Source organism: Lithobates pipiens, unplaced genomic scaffold (assembly GCF_037356315.1).
Source record: "Lithobates pipiens isolate NorthernLeopardFrog02 unplaced genomic scaffold, aLitPip1_a1.2 Scaffold_22, whole genome shotgun sequence".
Lineage (NCBI taxonomy): Eukaryota > Metazoa > Chordata > Amphibia > Anura > Ranidae > Lithobates > Lithobates pipiens.
In genome coordinates, this window is record NW_027507784.1 from 347,787,500 (window position 1) to 347,809,811 (window position 22,312).

General features: G+C 46.3%; 1 protein-coding gene and 1 long non-coding RNA gene across 3 annotated transcripts in view; both read left to right on the forward strand.

The window, feature by feature from the left end:
• ZNF148 (zinc finger protein 148) overlaps window positions 1-16,767 on the forward strand; it is a 30,306-nt gene extending 13,539 nt beyond the window's left edge. For both annotated transcript variants that reach the window (XM_077449751.1, XM_077449752.1), the window contains exons 4-6: window positions 2,295-2,378; window positions 2,458-2,576; window positions 9,591-16,767. In XM_077449751.1, coding sequence (XP_077305877.1) covers window positions 2,295-2,378; window positions 2,458-2,576; window positions 9,591-11,261 — 1,874 coding nt within the window. In that variant the 3' untranslated portion in view covers window positions 11,262-16,767. The remainder of the gene's footprint in view (window positions 1-2,294; window positions 2,379-2,457; window positions 2,577-9,590) is intronic.
• Window positions 16,768-16,771: 4 nt separating this feature from the next.
• Window positions 16,772-21,132, forward strand: LOC143925138 (uncharacterized). Its single transcript, XR_013261941.1, has 2 exons — window positions 16,772-18,154; window positions 18,243-21,132. It is a non-coding gene; the product is annotated as an uncharacterized LOC143925138 (long non-coding RNA).
• The last annotated feature ends 1,180 nt before the right edge of the window (window positions 21,133-22,312 follow it).

Sequence of the window (22,312 nt, forward strand, 5' to 3'; positions counted from 1 at the left end):
ACCTTCCAACATGACAATGATCCAAAACACAAGGCCAAGTCCACCTCTCATTGGCTACAGCAGAATAAAGTGAAGATTCTGGAGAGGTCATCTCAGTCTCCTGACCTCAATATCATTGAGCCTCTCCGGGGAGATCTCAAAATGTGCCGTTCATGGAAGACAACCCAAGAATGTACAGGAACTGGAGGCTTTGTGCCAAGAGGAACGGGCAGCTTTACCACCTGAGAGGATAAAGAGCCTCATCCACAAATACCACAAAAGACTTCAAGCTGTCATTGATGGTAAAGGGGGCAATACACCGTATTAAGAACTGGGGTATGTAAACTTTTGATCAGGGTCATTTGGGCAGTTTCTGTTGTCATTATGATATAAAAAGAGTAAACACAGCTGATTGATAATAAATGTCTTCAGCCAATCACTGACCATGAGTGGGAGAAAAGTCTTTGTGTTATCATTCATATTATCAGAAAAATGGCCCCACACATATTCTAGGTCACTCATTTCGCCTACGGTCTCTATGTCTGCTCCATTATTGGATCAGCTGATATCCACCAATTTACATATTGAGACATCCAGGGCCATATACTTTTATCCATGCCACGTCTGCCGCCCAGCTGCTCCCTGGGTGGTGTCTGTGTTCATCTTCTCCCCTGCAGCATCCGCACCGCATTTCTGCTGCTGCCGTTTTTTTGAGAACTCAGCTATGAGTACCTTGGCTTTGTCCATTGATATATATTATCCACATTGACTCCTGAAGAGCGAGTCTTGCGAAACGCGTTGGGTCTTTTTGATGGCTGTATATGCATATATATATATACTATATTGTATGACATGTGTACTATTTTATCATTTACAATTTATTGACTGAGGTAATACTCTTATGATTCATGTATGTATATTCATTTATCAATAAATTATTTTACTATATCTACTTTTGTTACTAAGTGGCTAACTGTTTTCACTTCATATAAAGCCCCAGAGCGATTCTTTCTGTATAAAACTATATGTTATATTAGAGATGGAGGTGTGTCACGGCTGACGCCAGACCTTTCTCATTGTTTAAAAATGTTTATAAACAATGTTACTTTGTATCTCTTTATATCCCGCCTGGTCAATGTTTATAAACAATGTTACTTTGTATCTCTTTATATCCCGCCTGGTCAATGTTTATAAACAATGTTACTTTGTATCTCTCTATCTCTCATCTGATCAATGTTTATAAATAATGTTACTTTGTATCTCTCTATCTCCCGTCTGATCGATGTTTATTAACAATGTTACTTTGTATCTCTCTATCTCCCGTCTGATCAATGTTTATTAACAATGTAACTTTGTATCTCTCTATCTCCTGTCTGATCAATGTTTATAAACAATGTTTCAGGTGGCCCTTTTTTTGGGGGTGTGATTGTCATCAACTGGTTAAAAGGGAACTCCAGGCAAACGGCTAACAACAGGAACTTGGGGCTGATTTATAGAATATATATTTTATCCATTGTGCTGTAGAGCCCGGAGTTCCTCTTATGTCGCTGTCCTGCCTTTAGTTTTCTTTTTGGGGTACTGGTGACATCACCGCCCTGTCCTCCCTTCTTGTATGTTCTACCCGAGGCAGCCTATCACTTAAAGGGATTGTAAAAGTTAAATTTTTTTTATTTTTTTTTAAATAACAAACATATCACTCTTACTTCCACTGTGCAGCTCGTTTTGCACAGAGTGGCCCCCGAACATCCTCTTCTGGGGTCCCTCGGCGGCTGTCTTGGCTCCTCCGCACAAGGGCTAACCCCCCCCCCCCTCTGGGAAGCGCTCTCCCAATGGGGGTTAGCTTGCGGGCACGCTCCTGTGTGATACAGTCGCACCGCGTCATTGATTTTATTGACAGCAGCGGGAGCCAATGGCTACGCTGCTATCAATCATCCAATGAAGAGCCCACAAGAGTTAGGGGAAAGCAACGTGGGATCGTGCCCACAGAGATTTGAGGTTCAGGTAAGTATAATGGGGGCCCCGGGGGGGGGGGGGCGGAGAGTGCAAGGTGTTTTTTCACCTTAATGCATCGGATGCATTGAGGTGAAAAAACGCAAAGCTTTACAACCCCTTTAAACGTAGTAACCACACCCACTATAAGCCGGATTTCAGCTTTCACCTGGTGTAGGACAGCTCTCAGTACACAGACGGATGTCGGCCACAGAGGTTAAATGGAAAAAAGTGTTGCCGTCTTTTGGAATAATGCTTGTTCTAGTATCTATGCACGGTATGTGTGTGTGTGTGGGCGGAATTGACCTTTAGTTTTTGCCCTCCAGGTGAGAAGCCCTTCCAGTGCGCTCAGTGTGACATGCGTTTTATCCAGAAGTATCTGCTGCAGCGACACGAGAAGATCCACACAGGTGAGCGGGGAGGCCGGGGACCCGTCTGTAGTCCTTGGTGTTCTGGAATCCTTCATATAATAGAATTATCTCTTCCCAGGAGAGAAGCCTTTCCACTGCGATGAGTGCGGGATGCGATTCATCCAGAAATATCACATGGAAAGACACAAGAGGACGCACAGCGGAGAGAAACCCTACCAGTGCGAGTACTGCCTGCAGGTGTGTTCACCCTACAAGAGCCTGCGCTCTCACCTGTCTATTACCTGTCTACAGGGGGTCCTATCATTACCTGTCTACAGGGGGTCCTATCATTACCTGTCTACAGGGGGTCCTGTTATTACCTGTCTACAGGGGGTCCTATCATTACCTGTCTACAGGGGGGTCCTATCATTACCTGTCTACAGGGGGGTCCTATCATTACCTGTCTACAGGGGGGTCCTATCATTACCTGTCTACAGGGGGGTCCTATCATTACCTGTCTACAGGGGGGTCCTATCATTACCTGTCTACAGGGGGGTCCTATCATTACCTGTCTACAGGGGGGTCCTATCATTACCTGTCTACAGGGGGTCCTGTTATTACCTGTCTACAGGGGGTCCTATCATTACCTGTCTACAGGGGGGTCCTATCATTACCTGTCTACAGGGGGTCCTATCATTACCTGTCTACAGGGGGGTCCTATCATTACCTGTCTACAGGGGGGTCCTATCATTACCTGTCTACAGGGGGGTCCTATCATTACCTGTCTACAGGGGGGTCCTATCATTACCTGTCTACAGGGGATCCTATCATTACCTGTCTACAGGGGGGTCCTATCATTACCTGTCTACAGGGGGGTCCTATCATTACCTGTCTACAGGGGGGTCCTATCATTACCTGTCTACAGGGGGTCCTATTATTACCTGTCTACAGGGGGGTCCTATTATTACCTGTCTACAGGGGATCCTATCATTACCTACCTAGAGGGGGGTCCTATCATTACCTGTCTACCGGGGATCCTATCATTACCTGTCTACAGGGGGTCCTATCATTACCTGTCTACAGGGGGGTCCTATCATTACCTGTCTACAGGGGGGTCCTATCATTACCTGTCTACAGGGGGGTCCTATCATTACCTGTCTACAGGGGGTCCTATCATTACCTGTCTACAGGGGGTCCTACCATTACCTGTCTACAGGGGGGTCCTATCATTACCTGTCTACAGGGGGTCCTATCATTACCTGTCTACAGGGGGTCCTACCATTACCTGTCTACAGGGGGGGTCCTATCATTACCTGCCTAGAGGGGGGTCCTATCATTACCTGTCTACAGGGGGTCCTATTATTACCTGTCTACAGGGGGTCCTATTATTACCTGTCTACAGGGGGGTCCTATCATTACCTGTCTACAGGGGGGTCCTATCATTACCTGTCTACAGGGGATCCTATCATTACCTGTCTACAGGGGGGTCCTATCATTACCTGTCTAGAGGGGGGTCCTATCATTACCTGTCTACAGGGGATCCTATCATTACCTGTCTAGAGGGGGGTCCTATCATTACCTGTCTACAGGGGGGTCCTATCATTACCTGTCTACAGGGGGGTCCTATTATTACCTGTCTACAGGGGGGTCCTATAATTACCTGTCTACAGGGGGGTCCTATCATTACCTGCCTAGAGGGGGGTCCTATCATTACCTGTCTACAGCGGATCCTATCATTACCTGTCTACAGGGGGTCCTACCATTACCTGCCTAGAGGGGGGGTCCTATCATTACCTGTCTACAGGGGGTCCTATAATTACCTGTCTACAGGGGGGTCCTATCATTACCTGCCTAGAGGGGGGTCCTATCATTACCTGTCTACAGGGGGGTCCTATCATTACCTGTCTACAGGGGGGTCCTATTATTACCTGTCTACAGGGGGGTCCTATCATTACCTGTCTACAGGGGGTCCTATCATTACCTGTCTACAGGGGATCCTATCATTACCTGCCTAGAGGGGGGTCCTATCATTACCTGTCTACAGGGGATCCTATCATTACCTGTCTACAGGGGGTCCTACCATTACCTGCCTAGAGGGGGGTCCTATCATTACCTGTCTACAGGGGGTCCTATCATTACCTGTCTACAGGGGGTCCTACCATTACCTGCCTAGAGGGGGGTCCTATCATTACCTGTCTACAGGGGGGTCCTATCATTACCTGTCTACAGGGGGGTCCTATTATTACCTGTCTACAGGGGGGTCCTATCATTACCTGTCTACAGGGGGTCCTATCATTACCTGTCTACAGGGGATCCTATCATTACCTGCCTAGAGGGGGGTCCTATCATTACCTGTCTACAGGGGATCCTATCATTACCTGTCTACAGGGGGTCCTACCATTACCTGCCTAGAGGGGGGTCCTATCATTACCTGTCTACAGGGGGGTCCTATCATTACCTGTCTACAGGGGGGTCCTATCATTACCTGTCTACAGGGGGTCCTATCATTACCTGTCTACAGGGGGTCCTACCATTACCTGCCTAGAGGGGGGTCCTATCATTACCTGTCTACAGGGGGTCCTATCATTACCTGTCTCCTGATCCCTGCATTCTGAGTGTAACACACCTGATCCCGGTATCAAAAGCTGCAGCCAAAGGTCCCTTGAACAGCCACTCAATCAATTCTGCGGGTGGGGGAAGGGGGCATCCCTCCCTCCGCCTCTCCCCGTCTCTGCTGTCTGATTATGGAGTCCAGGAGCGATGCGCCCGGCAGCGTCGTTGGCACTACACAGAGAGAGAGGAACTAACGTCGTTCCTCCCTCTCTGCGACCGCGGAAACTGGAAGCGATGCGGATTTCATCACTTGCGGTTTTTGCTCTCTGCCGTTAGCAGCCAGGAAAGCAGCAGATTACACCAATCTGTGATCGATCAGCTGCATTGAAGGCCAGAGGAGAGATTGGGGGTCTAATAGACCCCAGATCTCTCCATAAAGAAGACCTGCCACTGCTTATCCTGTTGCATGCAATATTGTTCATCCTTTGTGATATCAATAAAGTTCATAAAAAAAAAAAGTTTTGAATAAAATAAATAAAAAAAACATTTTTTTTTTTTTAAAGGGCCCCCCCATCCTCCCATGCTTTCGCAAATGCAAACGCATAAATAAGTCTCGTATGCATATGTAAGCAGTGATCGCACCACACACGTGAGCTGCGAGCGTTCGAGTGAGTGGTGGTTCCTGGGCCAATTTTTTATTTCTATTTTTTTTTTAATTAAAAGTAAAAAAAAATGTTTTATTTATTTATTTACCTTTTAAAGGTAAATTAAAAAAAAATTGAGGTATTATTTATTTATTTTTTATTCATTAACCCTTTCATGACTAAGCCTATTTTTGACATTTAGTGTTTACAAGTTAAAATCCGTATTTTTTTTGCTAGAAAATGACTTAGAACCCCCAAACATTAAATGGCCTGGTCTTCAAGTGGTTAAAGTGTTTTTTTGTTTGTTTTTTTCTAAAGCAATTGCGTTTTAAAAACCGCTGCACAAATTCCGTGTGACATAAAAAAATTGTAACACCCATCATTTTATTCTATAGGTCCTCTTCTGAAAGATATATATATATATATATATATATATATTTATATTTATACAGTATCTGACAAAAGTAAGTACACCCCTCAGTCACATTTCTTCTCTCTTTTCATGTGACAACACTGAAGAAATGACACTTGTCTACAATGTAAAGTAGTGAGTGTACAGCTTGTATAACAGTGTAAATTTCCTGTCCCCTCAAAATAACTCAACACACAGCCATTAATGTCTAAACCGCTAGCAACAATAGTCAGTACACCCTTGAAGTGAAAATGTCCAAAAAAAAGTGTCAATATTTTGTGTGGCCGCCATTATTTTCCAGCACTGCCTTCACCCTCTTGGGCATGGAGGTCAGCAGAGCTTCACAGGTCACCACTGGAGTCCTCTTCCCCTCCCCCATGATGACATCACGGAGCTGGCGGATGTTGGAGACCTTGCGCTCCTCCACCTTCCGTCTGAGGATGTCCCACAGATGATCAATAGGGTTTAGGTCTGGAGACATGCTTGGCCAGTCCATCACCTTCACCCTCAGCTTCTATAGCAAGGCAGTGGTGGTGTTGGAGGTGTGTTTGGGGTGGTTATCATGTTGGAATACTGCCCTGCGGTCCAGTCTCTGAAGGGAGGGGATCATGCTCTGCTTCAGTATGTCACAGTACATGTTGGCATTCATGGTCCCCTCAATGATCTGTAGCCCCCCAGTGCCGGCAGCACTCATGCAGCCCCAGACCATGACACCCCCACCACCATGCCTGACTGTAGACAAGACACACTTGTCTTTGTCCTCCTCACCTGGTTGCCCCCACACACGCTTGTCACCATCTGACACCAAATACCTTTATCTTGGTCTCATCAGACCACAGGACATGGTTCCAGTAATCCATTTCCTTAGTCTGCTTGTCTTCAGCAAACTGTTTGTGGTCTTTCTTGTGCATCATCTTTAGAAGAGGCTTCCTTCTGGGATGACAGCCATACAGACCAATTTGATGCAGTGTGCGGCGTATGGTCTGAGCACTGACAGGCTGACCCCCCACCCCTACAACCTCTGCAGCAATGCTGGCAGCACTCATACGTCTTTTTCCCAAAGACAACCTCTGGATATGACGCTGAGCACGTGACCTCAACTTCTTTGGTGGACCATGGCGAGGCCTGTTCTGAGGGGAACCCGTCCTGTTATACCGCTGTATGGTCTTGGCCACCGTGCTGCAGCTCAGTTTCAGGGTCTTGGCAATCTTCTTATAGCCTAGGCCATCTTTATGTAGAACAACAATTCTTATCTTCAGATCCTCAGAGAGTTCTTTGCCATGAGGTGCCATGTTGGACTTCCAGTGACCAGTATGAGAGAGTGAGAGCAATAACACCAAATTTAACACACCTTCTCCCCATTCACACCTGAGACCTTGTAACACTAACGAGTCACATGACACCCGGGGAGGGAAAATGGCTAATTGGGCCCAATTTGGAGATTTTCACTTAGGGGTGTCCTGACTTTTGTTGCCAGCGGTTTAGACATTAATGGCTGTGTGTTGAGTTATTTTGAGGGGACAGGAAATTTACACTGTTATACAAGCTGTACACTCACTACTTTACATTGTAGACAAGTGTCATTTCTTCAGTGTTGTCACATGAAAAGAGAGAAGAAAAGATTTACAAAAAATGTGACTGAGGGGTGTACTTACTTTTGTGAGATACTTTATAATGTATACATTAGAGCTGCACGATTCTGGCTAAAATAAGAATCACAATTTTTTTTGCTTAGATTCTCGCAGCCGTAACATCATCTTTCACATTCTACAAAAAAATTAAGCTAACTTTACTGTTTAGTTTTTGTTTTAATTAATTAAAGTGTATTTAAAAACAAAAATTGCGTTTGCTGCACAAATACAGTGTGAGATAAAATATTGCAACAACCAACATTTTATTCTCTAGGGTCTCTGCTAAAAAAAAAAATTATATATATAAATATAATGTTTGGGGGTTCCGAGTAATTTTCTAGCAAAGAATATTGATTTTAATGCAGGCCATACACGGTCGAATTTCGAACGAATTTTCTTTTCAAAATCAGAAAATTCATTTTTTTTTTGTGATCCGATGATGCCACCATTGATTTTCGAAATTCGGCCGACCAAGCCTTCAATTTCACCTCCATGTTGCTACAGAAAATAATTTTCTTGGCCGGGAATTTTCTTTTCTCTCCGTAAATTTTCTTTTCTTATTACATTTCTCGCACGATTCTCCCACCATTGATTAGAAAATCGTTTTTTTTTTCAAAAAATTTCCAACATGTCCGATTCCTCAAATTTTATTTCCGCACGAAAATCGGCTGTTGCTGCTAATTGGCTGTTGCTTACAAGTTATGCCGGCCCATACACGGTTCGAATTTCGAAAGAATTTTCTTTCGAAAATCGTATCTAAGAATTTTCGTATGAATTTCCCACCATTACTGGGCTACTAATGGTGCGAAATTCATACGAGAATTCTTAGATACGATTTTCGAAAAAGAAAATTCTTTCGAAATTCGAACCGTGTATGGGCCGGCATAACTTGTAAGCAACAAGTGTCAGAAAAAGGTTTAGTCTTTTAAGTGGTTTAACTGACCTCATTTACAGACCAAAGTTCTTTCCTTTGATCTAAGAACGAAATGTTACTTTGTTTATAGTTATCTCCAATGTTGAGATAAACTCGGTAGGCTGCCTGGATTTTTTTTATTTTTATTTTTTGTCAGCTGTCAGAAGTAAGCGGGAAACTCTCTGCACTTGTTACATAGAATCGGGGAAATGCTGTTTTAAGATCGGGAGGGGGGGGTAGAATCAAGATTTCGATTTTTTTAACAATTAATCATGCAGCTCTAATAGATTATTTGTGTATATATATATCTCTATTAGAGCTGCATGATTAATATATTCGCCATTTCTGACACTTCTCACATGTTTTTACTAGAAAATTACATAGAACCCCCAAACCATTATATATATAAATAATGGTGCATGCAATCTATTAGCGCTGCATGATTATATATATATATATATATTAATCATGCAGCGCTAATAGATTATTTATATATATATATATATATATATATATATATATATATATATATATATATATATATATATATATATATATATATATATATATATATATATATAAATATATATATATATATATATATATATATATATATAATTTATATATATATATAAATAATTTATATATATATAAAAATAATCTATTAGCGCTGCATGATTAATATATATATATATATATATATATATATATATATATAAAATATATATAAAATATATATATATATATATATATATATATATATAATTTATATATATATATATATATATATATATATATAAAAATAATCTATTAGCGCTGCATGATTTATATATATATATATATATATATATATATATATATATATAAAAAAAATCATGCAGCGCTAATAGATTTTTTATTTATTTATATATATATATATATATATATATATATATATATATATATATATATATATAATGGTTTGGGGGTTCTATGTAATTTTCTAGTAAAAAAAATTTGAGAAGTGTCAGAATTGGCGCGGTAGGGAAGCAGTTAAATTGAGCTGATTTGCTTTACGTGAAGAGCACCGATGACTTGCAGTAAATATTTTCTTTGTTTCCCCCCCCCCCCCCCCACCAGTATTTCTCCCGGACGGACCGGGTCCTGAAGCACAAGCGCATGTGCCACGAGAACCGAGAGCGCAAAGTGAGTAAAAGTGGCAGCAAGTCCAGCCTGTTATCCCCGGACGGCGACATCTTCTCTGCTCTGGCCAAAGAAGGAGCGTTACAGAAGAAGAAGCAGAGGACGGACAAGATGAAGCTGCTGGGGCTGAGCGATAAGGAGGGCGCCCTGGAAAAGGCGGAGCAGAAGAAGGATAAGGCGGAGTTCCTGCCCCTGTACCCCAACAGTACCAAAGTGAAAGACGAGTACATGGTGTCGGAATACTCCATGGAAATGCCTCATCCCTCCGTCAGCGACCTGCACCTCCAGGAAGACGTGTCCGCCGCCATCAGCCCCCCGAAACTGCTGATTAAGAAAGTGAGCAACAAAAAGAGCATCAAACACACTTTGGAGCAGAGCCAAGCGTTGGAGCAGAGCCAAGCGTTGGAGCAGAGCCAAGCGTTGGAGCAAAGCCAGGCCATGGCAGCGCTCACCGCTTTTGACGACGGCAAAGTGTCCAAGTATACTTTTGAACTGGTGGACAAACAGGCCCTGCTGGACTCTGGTAGCAACTCGGACATGGACCACGGCGACCCGATGCAGGAGGGGACCGCCAAACCTTCCAACAGCAGCGTCAGCTACGAAGAGGCCATGCAGTTCTCCAAGAAGAAGCGCTACCTGCTTGCCGCGACGAGCAACAGCAGCAGCCGCGAGTACGCCCTGAACGTGGGCACTATGGCCTCTCAGCCGTCAGCCACCCAGGCGGCCGTGGCCAGCGTCATGGACGAGAGCAACGCGGCCGCCCTCATAGACGCTCAGGCGCTGAACGTGGACATTAAGGCCAACCATGAGAAAAGCGTGATTCCGGACGAAGTGCTGCAGACGCTGTTGGATCATTATTCGCACAAAGCCAACGGGCAGCATGAGATCGCCTTCAGCGTAGGAGATACCGAAGTCACGTCCAGCATCTCCATCAACTCCTCGGGGGAGACCAGCCAGCCGGAGAACCTCGTCGCCACCCCCCAGGTCTCGCAGTCTGACAAGGCCAGCATGCTGCAAGAGTATTCAAAGTTTCTGCAGCAGGCTTTAGAACGGACCAGCCAAAACGACGCCTATCTGAACAATACGAGCCTTAACTTCGTCACCGATAGCCAGGCTCTCTCCGGTACGGCAGCCTTCCCCGCGCTGGACAAACACGTCTACGCCACGCTGCCCATCACCACGTACCGGGCAAGCATGACCACCCCGCTGAGGGTGTCGCCCGACAAATCTCACTTCGGACTAATAGTGACCGACGCCCAAAGCACCTTCAGCTTTCCAGCGGACGATGGAAGCCACGCCTCCCCCACAACTTCGTCATCGGCGCAGGATTTCATCGATCAAGTGACGGCTCAGAAGAAGCCCGAGACGCAGCAGACTGTCCACCAGACCTACCAGCTGGCCGCGTTCGAGCAGCCGTTCAGAGCGCAGTACCACGGCAGCCGCCCCCCCGGGATATCGCCCCAGTTCAGCCACGCCAATGGACAGGTGAACCTGCGGCAGCCCGCGGCCGGCACCGACTTCTCAGAATTCCCCCTGGTGAATGTAAGCGAGAGCAGGACCCCCTTGGCTTCAACCCCTGACCCGGCCACTAGCCAGACCTTTGGTTAATGCTTTCAGTTGAAGCCCCTTTTGTATCCAGAAGGGGGGAATGTTGCACATTGCTAAACCGTAACAGGAAGCTGGTGTGTTAAAACAGCAGTCTGCCCCCCCACTCCCAGCGCCTATGTAATGCCCCCCGCTTCTTCACCTCTGCAAGGAAACTGGATTGCAGGTGTCAGTATTGTTTGCGCTGGGAGCGGAGTGCTTCCCCAGACTGGAATACTAGGACTGGGGTGTGCCGCTCAGTCTGGTACACTGGTAGTCGCTTGTTGTGGGGGGGAGGTGGGGGCTGTATTTTGGCTTTGCTGTGTTCAGGCTGCTGTTTTAACCCTTTTGGGGCCACCGGTGAAGCTTTCTTTTTTTCTTTTTTTTTTCACCTGAAAAGGTAACAAATTCTCTATGGCACTTTAAAGAGACCTGTTTGATATTGTGGCCCTAGATAAAAAAAAAGGGCCCGCTCTGCAGTCCTTCTGTTTTTTTATTGTCACGGTAGAAGAGTGGGGCCCATTCAAGACTGATGAAGAGGGACGGGGCCCTAGGTGGCACCCAAACAACCCCAGTTCCCTCCATCCATATACATGAAATGACAGGACTCTGGCCTTATCCGGTAGAGAGATCTGCAGAGCTATTGTACTAAGGCCTTCACTGTTGGTGCAATGCTCTGCAGACGTTCAGCCATGTGCATACTGTCATTTGGGGTACGTTACCTATGTCTATAGGGTGGTGGTGGTGGTGGTGGTGTACTGACACTGTAGAAGCCATGGTCTCCACAGGTGCCTGAACATACTGTAGCACTTACCTACGGCAATGGCAGAAGTACTGCCAGTGCAGGCGGAGGTCCGTCTCAGGCCTGTGAGAATGTATAGACCTGCCGCAGCCCCCGTTCTTAGGAAAGGCATCTGGAGGTTCCTGAGATCTGCAGGGGGGAACTTCCTGAACACACAACTTCCTGAGTCCAGAGGAGAGACATTTTGAGTGGTTGATACGCAGGCGCGGTGTGGAGATAAACGCACTCCTAATGGCAGTCTGCACAGGGCCTTAGCACTGTATGAATCAGTAATAAGCAGATTCTCACATGGTGAGAGGGAAAAAAGCACTTAGCAGCTCTATCAATTTATATTTTGTTCATTCGTCCTCCAATGGATTTTAGGCGATTGTCGGTCTGTGCATCTGGTAATATGACGCTCTCGGCGCAGCAGCGCCCACACACACCATACATATCTATATGTAGCGGGATTTATATGTGTTTTTAAGGGTTTTTATGTTAATTCTGGTACAGCGCATGTCCTCTAGTCATCCTATGAAGCTGTGTGACGTTTCATGTTTTTAAAATGAACCCGCGTAATTGGGGGGGCGTCAGGAATTGTTTATTAAATAGCTTGCCCCCCTCCTTCCACCCAGCCCATCTTAACCCAACCCAACCCACCTCTACCCAACCCATCCGATCCCATCTCCTCTCAACCCAACCCATTTTAACCCAACCCATCCCAACCCATCTCAACCCATCCCAACCCATCTCAACCCATCCCAACCCAATCCCAACCCATCTCAACACAATCCCAACCCAACCCAGCTCAACCTAACCCATCCCATCTCCTCTCAACTCAACCCATCTCATCTCAACCCTACTCATCCCATCTCAACCCAACCCATTTTAACCCAACCCAACTCGACCCATCCCATCTCGACCCATCCCATTTCAACCCAACCCAACCCACCTCTACCCAACCCATCCGATCCCATCTCCTCTCAACCCAACCCATTTTAACCCAACCCATCCCAACCCATCTCAGCCCATCCCAACCCATCTTAACCCAATCCCAACCCAATCCCAACCCATCTCAACACAATCCCAACCCAACCCAATCCAACCCAACCCAGCTCAACCTAACCCATCCCATCTCAACCCTACTCGTCCCATCTCAACCCAACCCAACTCGACCCATCCCATTTCAACCCATCCCAACCCAGCTCAACCCAACGCAAGCTCCTGTAGAGTATTCTTCTGCTACCTGCAATAGAAAAAGCTTTTGTTTCCAGTTGTAACACTGGAGGTTTGTAGTCACTTCCACGTGGGGGTGGGGTTGGTGCAGATAATCGGCCTTCTGGCAGACATGTCAGTTAAAGAACCCTTAAAGGACTTTTGGAATTGGAAACCCAGTTTCAAAGCTGCACATGTGATATCAGAAGGGTCGCTGCTTCTCACAGCCATCCCTAACCAGCTGCTGGACCCGGATTAGATGCAACTCCGATTTTATCATTACGACTCTGCGTTGGGATTCTCTGAAATTACAGCGTGGTGCATCTAGAGGGAATGACCCTCGCTGCTTCACTACATGGCGGAGGTGCTTTTGGGGTTTAGATTTTTACGGGAAAAAGTTCCATCTAAATTGTAGCTCTTCATCTGTTACCCCGCAGTTTTTTATTGTAGCACTTAGAGATTATTTTTATGATTCTCCACTTTTATATGAAATTGTTTGGGAAGTTCTGGGGTTTGTTAAGGTTGTATGTGATAAATCTTTTACCCCACAACTGAAAAATGTTTTAAATGTGTCCTTTTAGCACTTTTAGGAGAGAGAGATCCAGAGTCACTGAGAGGGCCCAGGTCACAAAGTGGGCCCAATGTTCTTCCCTTTGGTGGGCCCAGTCTGTTCCCCCTTTGCAGTTACAGAGAGGGCACATTGTACCCCCCTTGGACAGTCACAGAGATGGCCCAGTCTACCCCCTTTGAGCACTTAGAGAGAGGGCCCAGTCTACCCCCCCGGGCAGTCACAGAGAGGGCCTAGTCTGCACCTCTTAGGCAGTCACAGAGAGGGCTCAATCTGCACCTCTTAGGCAGTCACAGAGAGGGCTTAATCTGCACCCCTTGGGCAGTCACAGAGAGGGCCCAGTCTACACCCCTTGAACAGTCAGAGAGGGCCCAGTCTACCCCCTTTGGGTGGGCCCAGTCTACTCCCCTTTGGCTGTCACTGAGAGGGCCCAATTTACTCCTCTATGGTGGGCTTATTGTACTCCCCTTTGGAGGGCCCCATCTAGTCCCCTCTGTTGGCCCAGTGTACTCCCCTTTGGAGGTCACAGAGGGAGCCCAGTGTACTCATGTTTGGGTGGGCCCAGTGTACTCATGTTTGGGTGGGCCCAGTGTACTCATGTTTGGGTGGGCCCAGTGTACTCATGTTTGGGTGGGCCCAGTGTACTCATGTTTCGGTGGGCCCAGTGTATTCCCATTTGCTGGACCTATTGTGCCCCCCTTTGGTGGTCACAGAGTGAGCCCAGGCTACTCATCTTTGGGTAGGCCCAGTGTACTCCCCTTTGTCATACTCATTGTACTCCTGTTTGGTTGGCCCATTGTATTACCCCTTGGTGAGCCCATTGTACTTGCCTTTGGTCACAGAGTGGTCCTAGTGTACTCGTCTTTGGGTGGGCCCAGTGTACTCCCCTTTGACAGGCTCATTGTACTCCTATTGGGTGGGCCCATTATATTCCCTTTTGGCAGGCTGATTGTACTCCCCTTTGGGTGGGCCCATTGTACTCACCTTTGGTGGTCACAGAGTGGGCCCAGTGTGTACTCATCTTTGGGTGGGCCCAGTATATTGCCTTTTGGCAGGCTCATTGTACTTTAATTTGGTGGGCCCATTGTATTCCCCTTCGGTGGTTTTTGCTTTTAAATGCACTTTACCCAAACAACGTACGGGACTCATCTAGAGGTGTCTGAGGAGTGCACAAGGCCGGCTGAGCAAATCTCCTGAGTTGGGTCAAATCTCCAGCAGAAGGGAAGCTTTTCAGATCCCTGTGTATTATTTCCGGGGGAAACACACACTTATAATTGGTTTCCCTCACCTAGTAGTGGATTGACCGTTCCCTAAATTGTACCGGTATTGCCCACTGCTGCGAATAAATTTTAACACCCAGAGCTGCCAATCAGAATTTCCCTTTTCATTTTCGGATCTGCTGTAGAAAGATGAATGGAGAATTGTGACTTGGTGCCCCGGGCAGGGTTTGTACACTTATCAGAAACCTATGTACATTAGCCCATTGGGAGTGATCCTCTAGAACAGCCTTTCTTAACCTTTTTACCCTGGAGGATCCCTGGATGAAATTTTCAGGCCTCGGGGGTCCCTTGCATCTGTGGTCAGTGGAAGAAGGTCCCCCGTTATTGGCCACCGTTGAGAGAAAGGCACACTTCCCTTTGTGGTCAGAGGGAGATTTGCCTCTTTTCATTGGGCATCAGTAGAAAGAATGCCCTGTTACATTGGGGATCAGGGGAAGACTCTTCCTTTACATTGGGGAGTCAGTGGGAAGACTGTTTCCCTACATTTGGGGGGGGGGGGTCAGTGCGCAGACTGTTTTGCTTATATTGGGGTTCAGTGGAAAGACCATTCCCCTTACATTGGGGGACCAGTAGGGAAGACCGTTCCCCTTATGTTGGGGGACCAGTGGGAAGACTGTTCTGCTTATATTTGGGGTTCAGTGGAAAGACCATTCCCCTTATATTGGGGGACCACTGGAAAGACTGTTCCCCTTATATTGGGGGACCTGTGGAAAGACTGTTTCCCTGACATTGGGGGGTCAGTGGGAAGACTGTTCCCATTACATTGGTTGGTCAGTGGGAAGACTGATCCCCTTATATTGGGGGTTCAGTGGGAAGACTGTTCCCCTTATATTGGTGGGTCAGTGGGATGACTCTTCCAGTTATATTGGGGGGGCCAGTGGGAAAACTGTTCTCCTTATATTGGTGGGTCAGTGGGAAGACTGTTCCCCTTTTATTGGGGGCTCAGTGGGAAGACTGTTCCTCTTATATTGGTGGGTCAGTGGGATGACTCTTCCGGTTATATTAGGGGGGCCAGCGGGAAGACTGTTCCCCTTACTTTGGGGGTCAGCTGGAAGACTGTTCCCCCTTACTTTGGGGGTCAGTGAGAAGACTGTTCCCCTTACTTTGGGGGTCAGCGGGAAGACTGTTCCCCTTACTTTGGGGGTCAGTGGGAAGACTGATCCCCTTATATTGAGGGGTCAAAGGGAAGACTGTTCCCCTTACATTGGGGGGTCAGTGGGGAGAATGCTCCCCCCCCCCATACAGATATCTAAAATGGTCATTGGTGTCAGTGGTTACTCTTTGAGAGTTGAGAGGCCTCACCGGCCCGATGTCAATGACTTTTCCAAGTGTCACCAGCACTAGAAATACAGTATGCAGCACCATCAGGTGGGGGATCAGTCTGCCGCCACTCGAAAACCCCTAGCAGCCTCTGAGGGAACCCTGGTTGAGAAAGGCTGCTCTAGAATAATGCCCACCCCCAGATATTGTTGAAGCAAAACCACTGGATGGCAGAGCATGCTGGGACTTGTAGTACCATCTGAAGGTACTTGTCTCCAGGCAGCCTTGCTGTTGGCCCTGTGCTAGAAATGGACGCATCGCATTGATCCAACAGTATGGAGAGGAGCAGGTATAGAAAGTTTGTGCTCAAATCCAGGCATCATGCACTGTGTATTTACCCCCCCCCCCCACCACCCCCCATCTGCCCCACCCACCATCTGCCCCACCCCCCATCTGTCCCAGACATTTCAGAATCTCCCGCTCTCTGCATTTGGAGTCCTGCAATCAGCACTTAGTAAATCCAAACATAGCACTTAATTTGTATTGTAAATGGAATATGATTTTGTGAACCCCTCCCCCTTCCCTGTATAATGCCGCCACATGTAAAAATGGCTCCTTTCTTCCGCGTCGGCAAAGCCTGATAGTTTCCAACTGATTACCAGAGACAGTCCTGAGCTTTATAGATTTGTCCCTGAAAATGTCCTGAACTTTTCTTTTTTTTCTTTATGAACTGACCAGCAGTTTCTTAAAATGTAAGAATGAATTGTATTTATAATCTGGGCTTTTTAAGTAAATATTTATAGAAAAGTAGCGATTCTATCTATATTTTATACATACGTCCTTTATTGGTACCAAGTGACTTCTGGGTGTGGCAAACTCAGACGCACCAACCGAGTGGCATTGTCCCGCCAATGACTCACACATCACCCGAGCGACGTCATCCCGCCAATGACTCACGCATCACCCGAGCGACGTCATCCCGCCAATGACTCACGCATCACCCGAGCGACGTCATCCCGCCAATGACTCACACATCACCCAAGCGACGTCATCCCGCCAATGACTCGCACATCACCCAAGCGACGTCATCCCACCAATGACTCGCACATCACTTGAGCGACGTCATACCGCTAATGACTCGCACATCACTCGAGTGACATCATACCGCCAATGACTTGCACATCACTTGAGCGATGTCATACTGCTAATGACTCGCACATCACTTGAGTGACATCATATTGCCAATGTTTAATACATCACTCGAGCGACGTCATACCGCCAATGACTCGCACATCACCCGAGCAAAGTCATCCCGCCAATGACTCACATCACTCGAGCAACGTCATACCGCCAATGACTCACACATCACTCGAGTGACGTCATACCGCCAATGACTCGCACATCACTCGAGCGACGCCATCCCGCCAATGACTCGCACATCACCCAAGCGACATCATCCCACCAATGACTCGCACATCACTCGAGTGACATCATCCCGCTAATGGCTCAGACTCATCACCCAAATGATATTATCCCATCAATGACTCAGTCATATCAATTGAGCAACATTATCCTGCCACTGATAGAACGTAGTCTTGCCAACCAAGCCTCAATGTCCCGGCAATGATAGAACTTAGGCTTGGTAATCAAACCGCAATGTCCCGAGAATGATAGAACTTGGGCTTGATAATCACACCTCCGTGTCCCGGCAATGCTAGAACTTAAGTTTGGCAATCAAGTAGCGATGTCCCGGCAATGATAGAACGTAAGCTTGGCGATCAAGCAGTGATGTCCCGGCAATGATAGAACGTAGGTTTGGCAATCGAGCACCAATGTCCTGGCAATGATAGAACGTAGGTTTGGCAATCGAGCACCAATGTCCCGGCAATGATAGAACGTAGGTTTGGCAATCGAGCAGCAATGTCCCGGCAATGAGAAGACTCAGGCACATCAGCCAAACGGCAGTGATAAAACGCAAGTGCACCAACCGAGCCGCAATGCCCCAACAGTGATAAAACTTAGGCTTTGCAACCAAGCAGCAATGTTTCTGCAGTGGTAGGACTCAGAAACATCAGCCAAGTTTCATTGTCCTCACAATGAAAAAAAACTTGAAAACACCATCCGAGGCAGCAATATCCCCATAACGATAAAAGCCACCAATCGAATGACAATGTCACAGCGAGGATTAAACTTAGGCTTGGCAGCCAAGCAGCAATATCACCAAAATGATAATACTCAGAACATATCAATCCAAGGGCATTGTCCCTGCAATAATAAAACTCAAAAACACCTACTGAAGCAGCAATGCTAGAACTTCAACCAAGCGCTATTGTCCCCACAATGATAAAACTCAAACACACCAATCAAATTACAATGTCCCTGCAAAGATAAAACCCAAGCGCACCAACCATGCAACACAAGCCCCAACAGTGACCAAACTCCGACACAATTGTCCAAGCAATGATAGAACTCAAACACATAAACCGAGCGCCATTGTCCCCACAAATATAAAGCTCAGACACACCAGTGGCAATGTCCTGGCAAGAGTTAAACTTGTCCTGGCAGCGATAGGACTCAAGACGCGTTGAACCACGTGGTGCTTTCCCAGCGATGATAAAACATAGACACACCAATAGAATAGCATTATCCCAGCAAGAATAAAACTCGGGAGCACCAACTGAGCAGCAGCGTCCCGGCAAAATAAAACTTGGGCACATTGACGGGAAGGACAATGTCCCCGTAATGATAAACCAACCGAGTGTGTACGCTGGAATAGGAGTTGCCCCGGGTTGAAATAGACATCAGCTGGATGGTCACCAGGAGTGAATTGTGACCTCTACCCATCAGTGGCCAGTTGGGGGGGGGGGGGATTTCCCACCACTTGCTTTTCTATCTCTGGGAAATGCCAAAAGGACGATTGCCAGTAGTAAAAAAAAAAAAAGGATCTAGGGGTGGCTGACCGCGTGTCGGTAGTTCAAGGGGGACGAGTCTTTGTATTGCCATCCAGAACTACCAGTACCGTATCACGGCTTGAAGATATTTGTGCTGTGGGCATTTTATTATCACCAAACGTCCTGTGTAACATTGTATCCTTCAGAGTAGATGGATATATACCGGATCAATAACCCCCGTTACCATTTACTGCTGACTTCTGGAAATTTGAATCTGGTTACAGAATTGGAAACGGCCTTCAGTGCTCTTCACATCTTACTAAATAAGCACGGCTCTTTCTAATTATGGAGTCATTTATCTTTAGCTGGTAGAGTATTGGGAACTAAACCTTACCTGGGACAAGGAACCTGTTGCCATAATAGACAACATACCTGCGAATTGTGGCACTTACCCGTTAGTATGCCCTCCTTCAACATTCGAGAGGGCCACACACACACTGTCACTGTTCTGTCACCGCCATCTTCTTCTGCACCGGCATATGAGGTTGCATTGCACCGGCTCCATCTATATCATGCTGAGAATGTACACTAAACTGGGGCACTCAGAATCTGGTGCAGCTGTTCACGGCAGCCAATCAGCTTCTGATCTCAGCTTGTTCAATTAAGCTTTGGCAAAAAAAATAAAGCTGATTGGTTTCTATGCAGAGCTGCACCCGATTTTTAGCATTCTCCAGGTTTAGTAAATCAACCCCAGAGTCTCTTCCAGTAAAAAAAAAAAAAGCCTCCTGCAATTTTAATTTCAACTTTTTAGTTCCAATTAAAAAAATAAACTATTTGGCATTCAGGTCTGAACCAGGAATAAGAGCTCGACTTCCATGCTGGCTGCAACAAGCCCATCGCATTGCAGCCATGATGCCCAGCCGCAGGTAATAATCCTTCTCCGGGCCTCGCCTCCTCCCCCATATATGTGTAATGCAAAGTAGTGAGCCGTTCACAGCACATTTCTTAAAAAAAAAGCTTTATTGAAACAACTAAACACTCCACCTGTTGATTTCTACTGATAGGATTTGCCCCTTTTTTTTGGGGGGGGGGGGCTTAATCAGAGTCAATTAAAGCCGGCCATAGATGGTGCAATTTGAAAGAAAATCAATTGATTCTCCCATTAGCACAGTCAGAGTTGATAGGGGAATCAATGCTGTTGAGCTACTGTGTTCTCCCGGTGGGGGGGAGCCGTGCCTGCAGGGAGAACACAGTGATTATTTCTAGCGTCCGCAGCCACTGGCAATAATTGCATGAAAAAAATATGACATGCTGGTTTCCCCCCCCCCCCCCAAGTTGATCGATGGATTGACTTGGGTACAATCAGCCTACCCTTGGATGTTTCAAATTTTGGCCAGACCTGGCTGAACCGGCCAAGATTCGGACTGTCTATGGCCGGCTTAAGACCGTGTAGGGGTGAAATGCGTCAGTCCAAGCCGGCAGGTGGCATGTTTTCTCTGCTTGCCTCAGTAAAGCTTTTTTGAGTAACTACTTTGCATTCCAAGCACAAATCCAGCAGTCAGGCGCCATGATGTAGTAAAGTGAGGTGGGCACAAACTTGTTCAGGTGTCAGGCCATGGAGTGTGTTTCAGCCAATAGGAATCCTTCTGTAAAGCTCAGTCAGTTTCAAACTTGCACTTTGCTCGGCTTGATGTGGTAATAAATGTTGCTCGGGGTCCTTTGAGTTGCGCCAATGCATATTTATCGGTTTATGTTGGAGATACGATTCCCTCTATCTGCCCTTATTGCCGTGTTCTTATTTTGTTTTTTAGTTAAGCAAAGCATTTTCTTTTCTCGTTGTCATCTTTTGATGCTGTATTTTAATCTGCCTCTTTTTAAAATATATTCAAGTTGTCGGTTCTTTATTATTGTTTCATTTCTAGGTCCTGTTTGTCTGTCTCGATGTCTGTCTGAGCTCTCGCTCTGTCTTCACATTGAGATTTAGATGGATCTAGATCTCGTATTATTAATGTTCAGATATATAGACGACACTCTCCCTTTATTAAGCTTAAAGGGGTTGTAAAGGTTTCATTTTTAAAAAAAATTTTTTATACTTACCTCCGCTGTGCAGTTCATTTTGCACAGAGTGGCCCCCGATCCTCATCTTCTGGGGTCCCTCTGCCGCTGTCTCGGCTCCTCCCCCGCAAGAGCTAACCCCCCCTCTGGGAAGCGCTCTCCCAAGGGGCTCAGCTTGCGGGCGGCGCTCCCGTGTGATACAGTCGAACTGCACATAGGATGCATTAAGGTGAAAAAAAAACAAAAAGCTTTACAACCCCTTTAATTGTTTCTAAGAGGCCACTCCCATGTGATGAAAGCACTTCCAAAACAGTGGAGGGAGTCTTCAAAGAGTTCCAGATGTGTGAAATCGGAAAAAAGACATCCCACCAATGTTAATAGAGTCAGAAGGAATCTTAATCTCAGGGTTACAGGTTCCTTCCTCGACCAATTTCTTCTGCTAAAAAGATATTTTATTAAATAATGTAAAAGAACCAGCACCTTTCTGGAGTTCACATACTACCCCTTCATCAGGGTTTAGAACCAACGCCTTTCTGGAGTTCACATACTACCCCTTCATCAGGATTTAGAACCAACGCCTCCCTGAGGTTCACATACTACCCCTTCATCAGAGTTAGGAACCAACGCCTTTCTGGGATTCACATACTACCCCTTCATCAGAGTTAGAAACCAACACCTTTCCAGGGGTTCACATACTACCCCTTCATCAGGGTTTAGAACCAACACCTTTCTGGGGTTCACATACTACCCCTTCATCAGGGTTTAGAACCAACGCCTCCCCGAGGTTCACATACTACCCCTTCATCAGAGTTAGGAACCAACGCCTTTCTGGGATTCACATACTACCCCTTCATCAGAGTTAGGAACCAACGCCTTTCTGGGATTCACATACTACCCCTTCATCAGAGTTAGAAACCAACACCTTTCCAGGGGTTCACATACTACCCCTTCATCAGGGTTTAGAACCAACACCTTTCTGGGGTTCACATACGACCCCTTCATCAGGGTTTAGAACCAACGCCTCC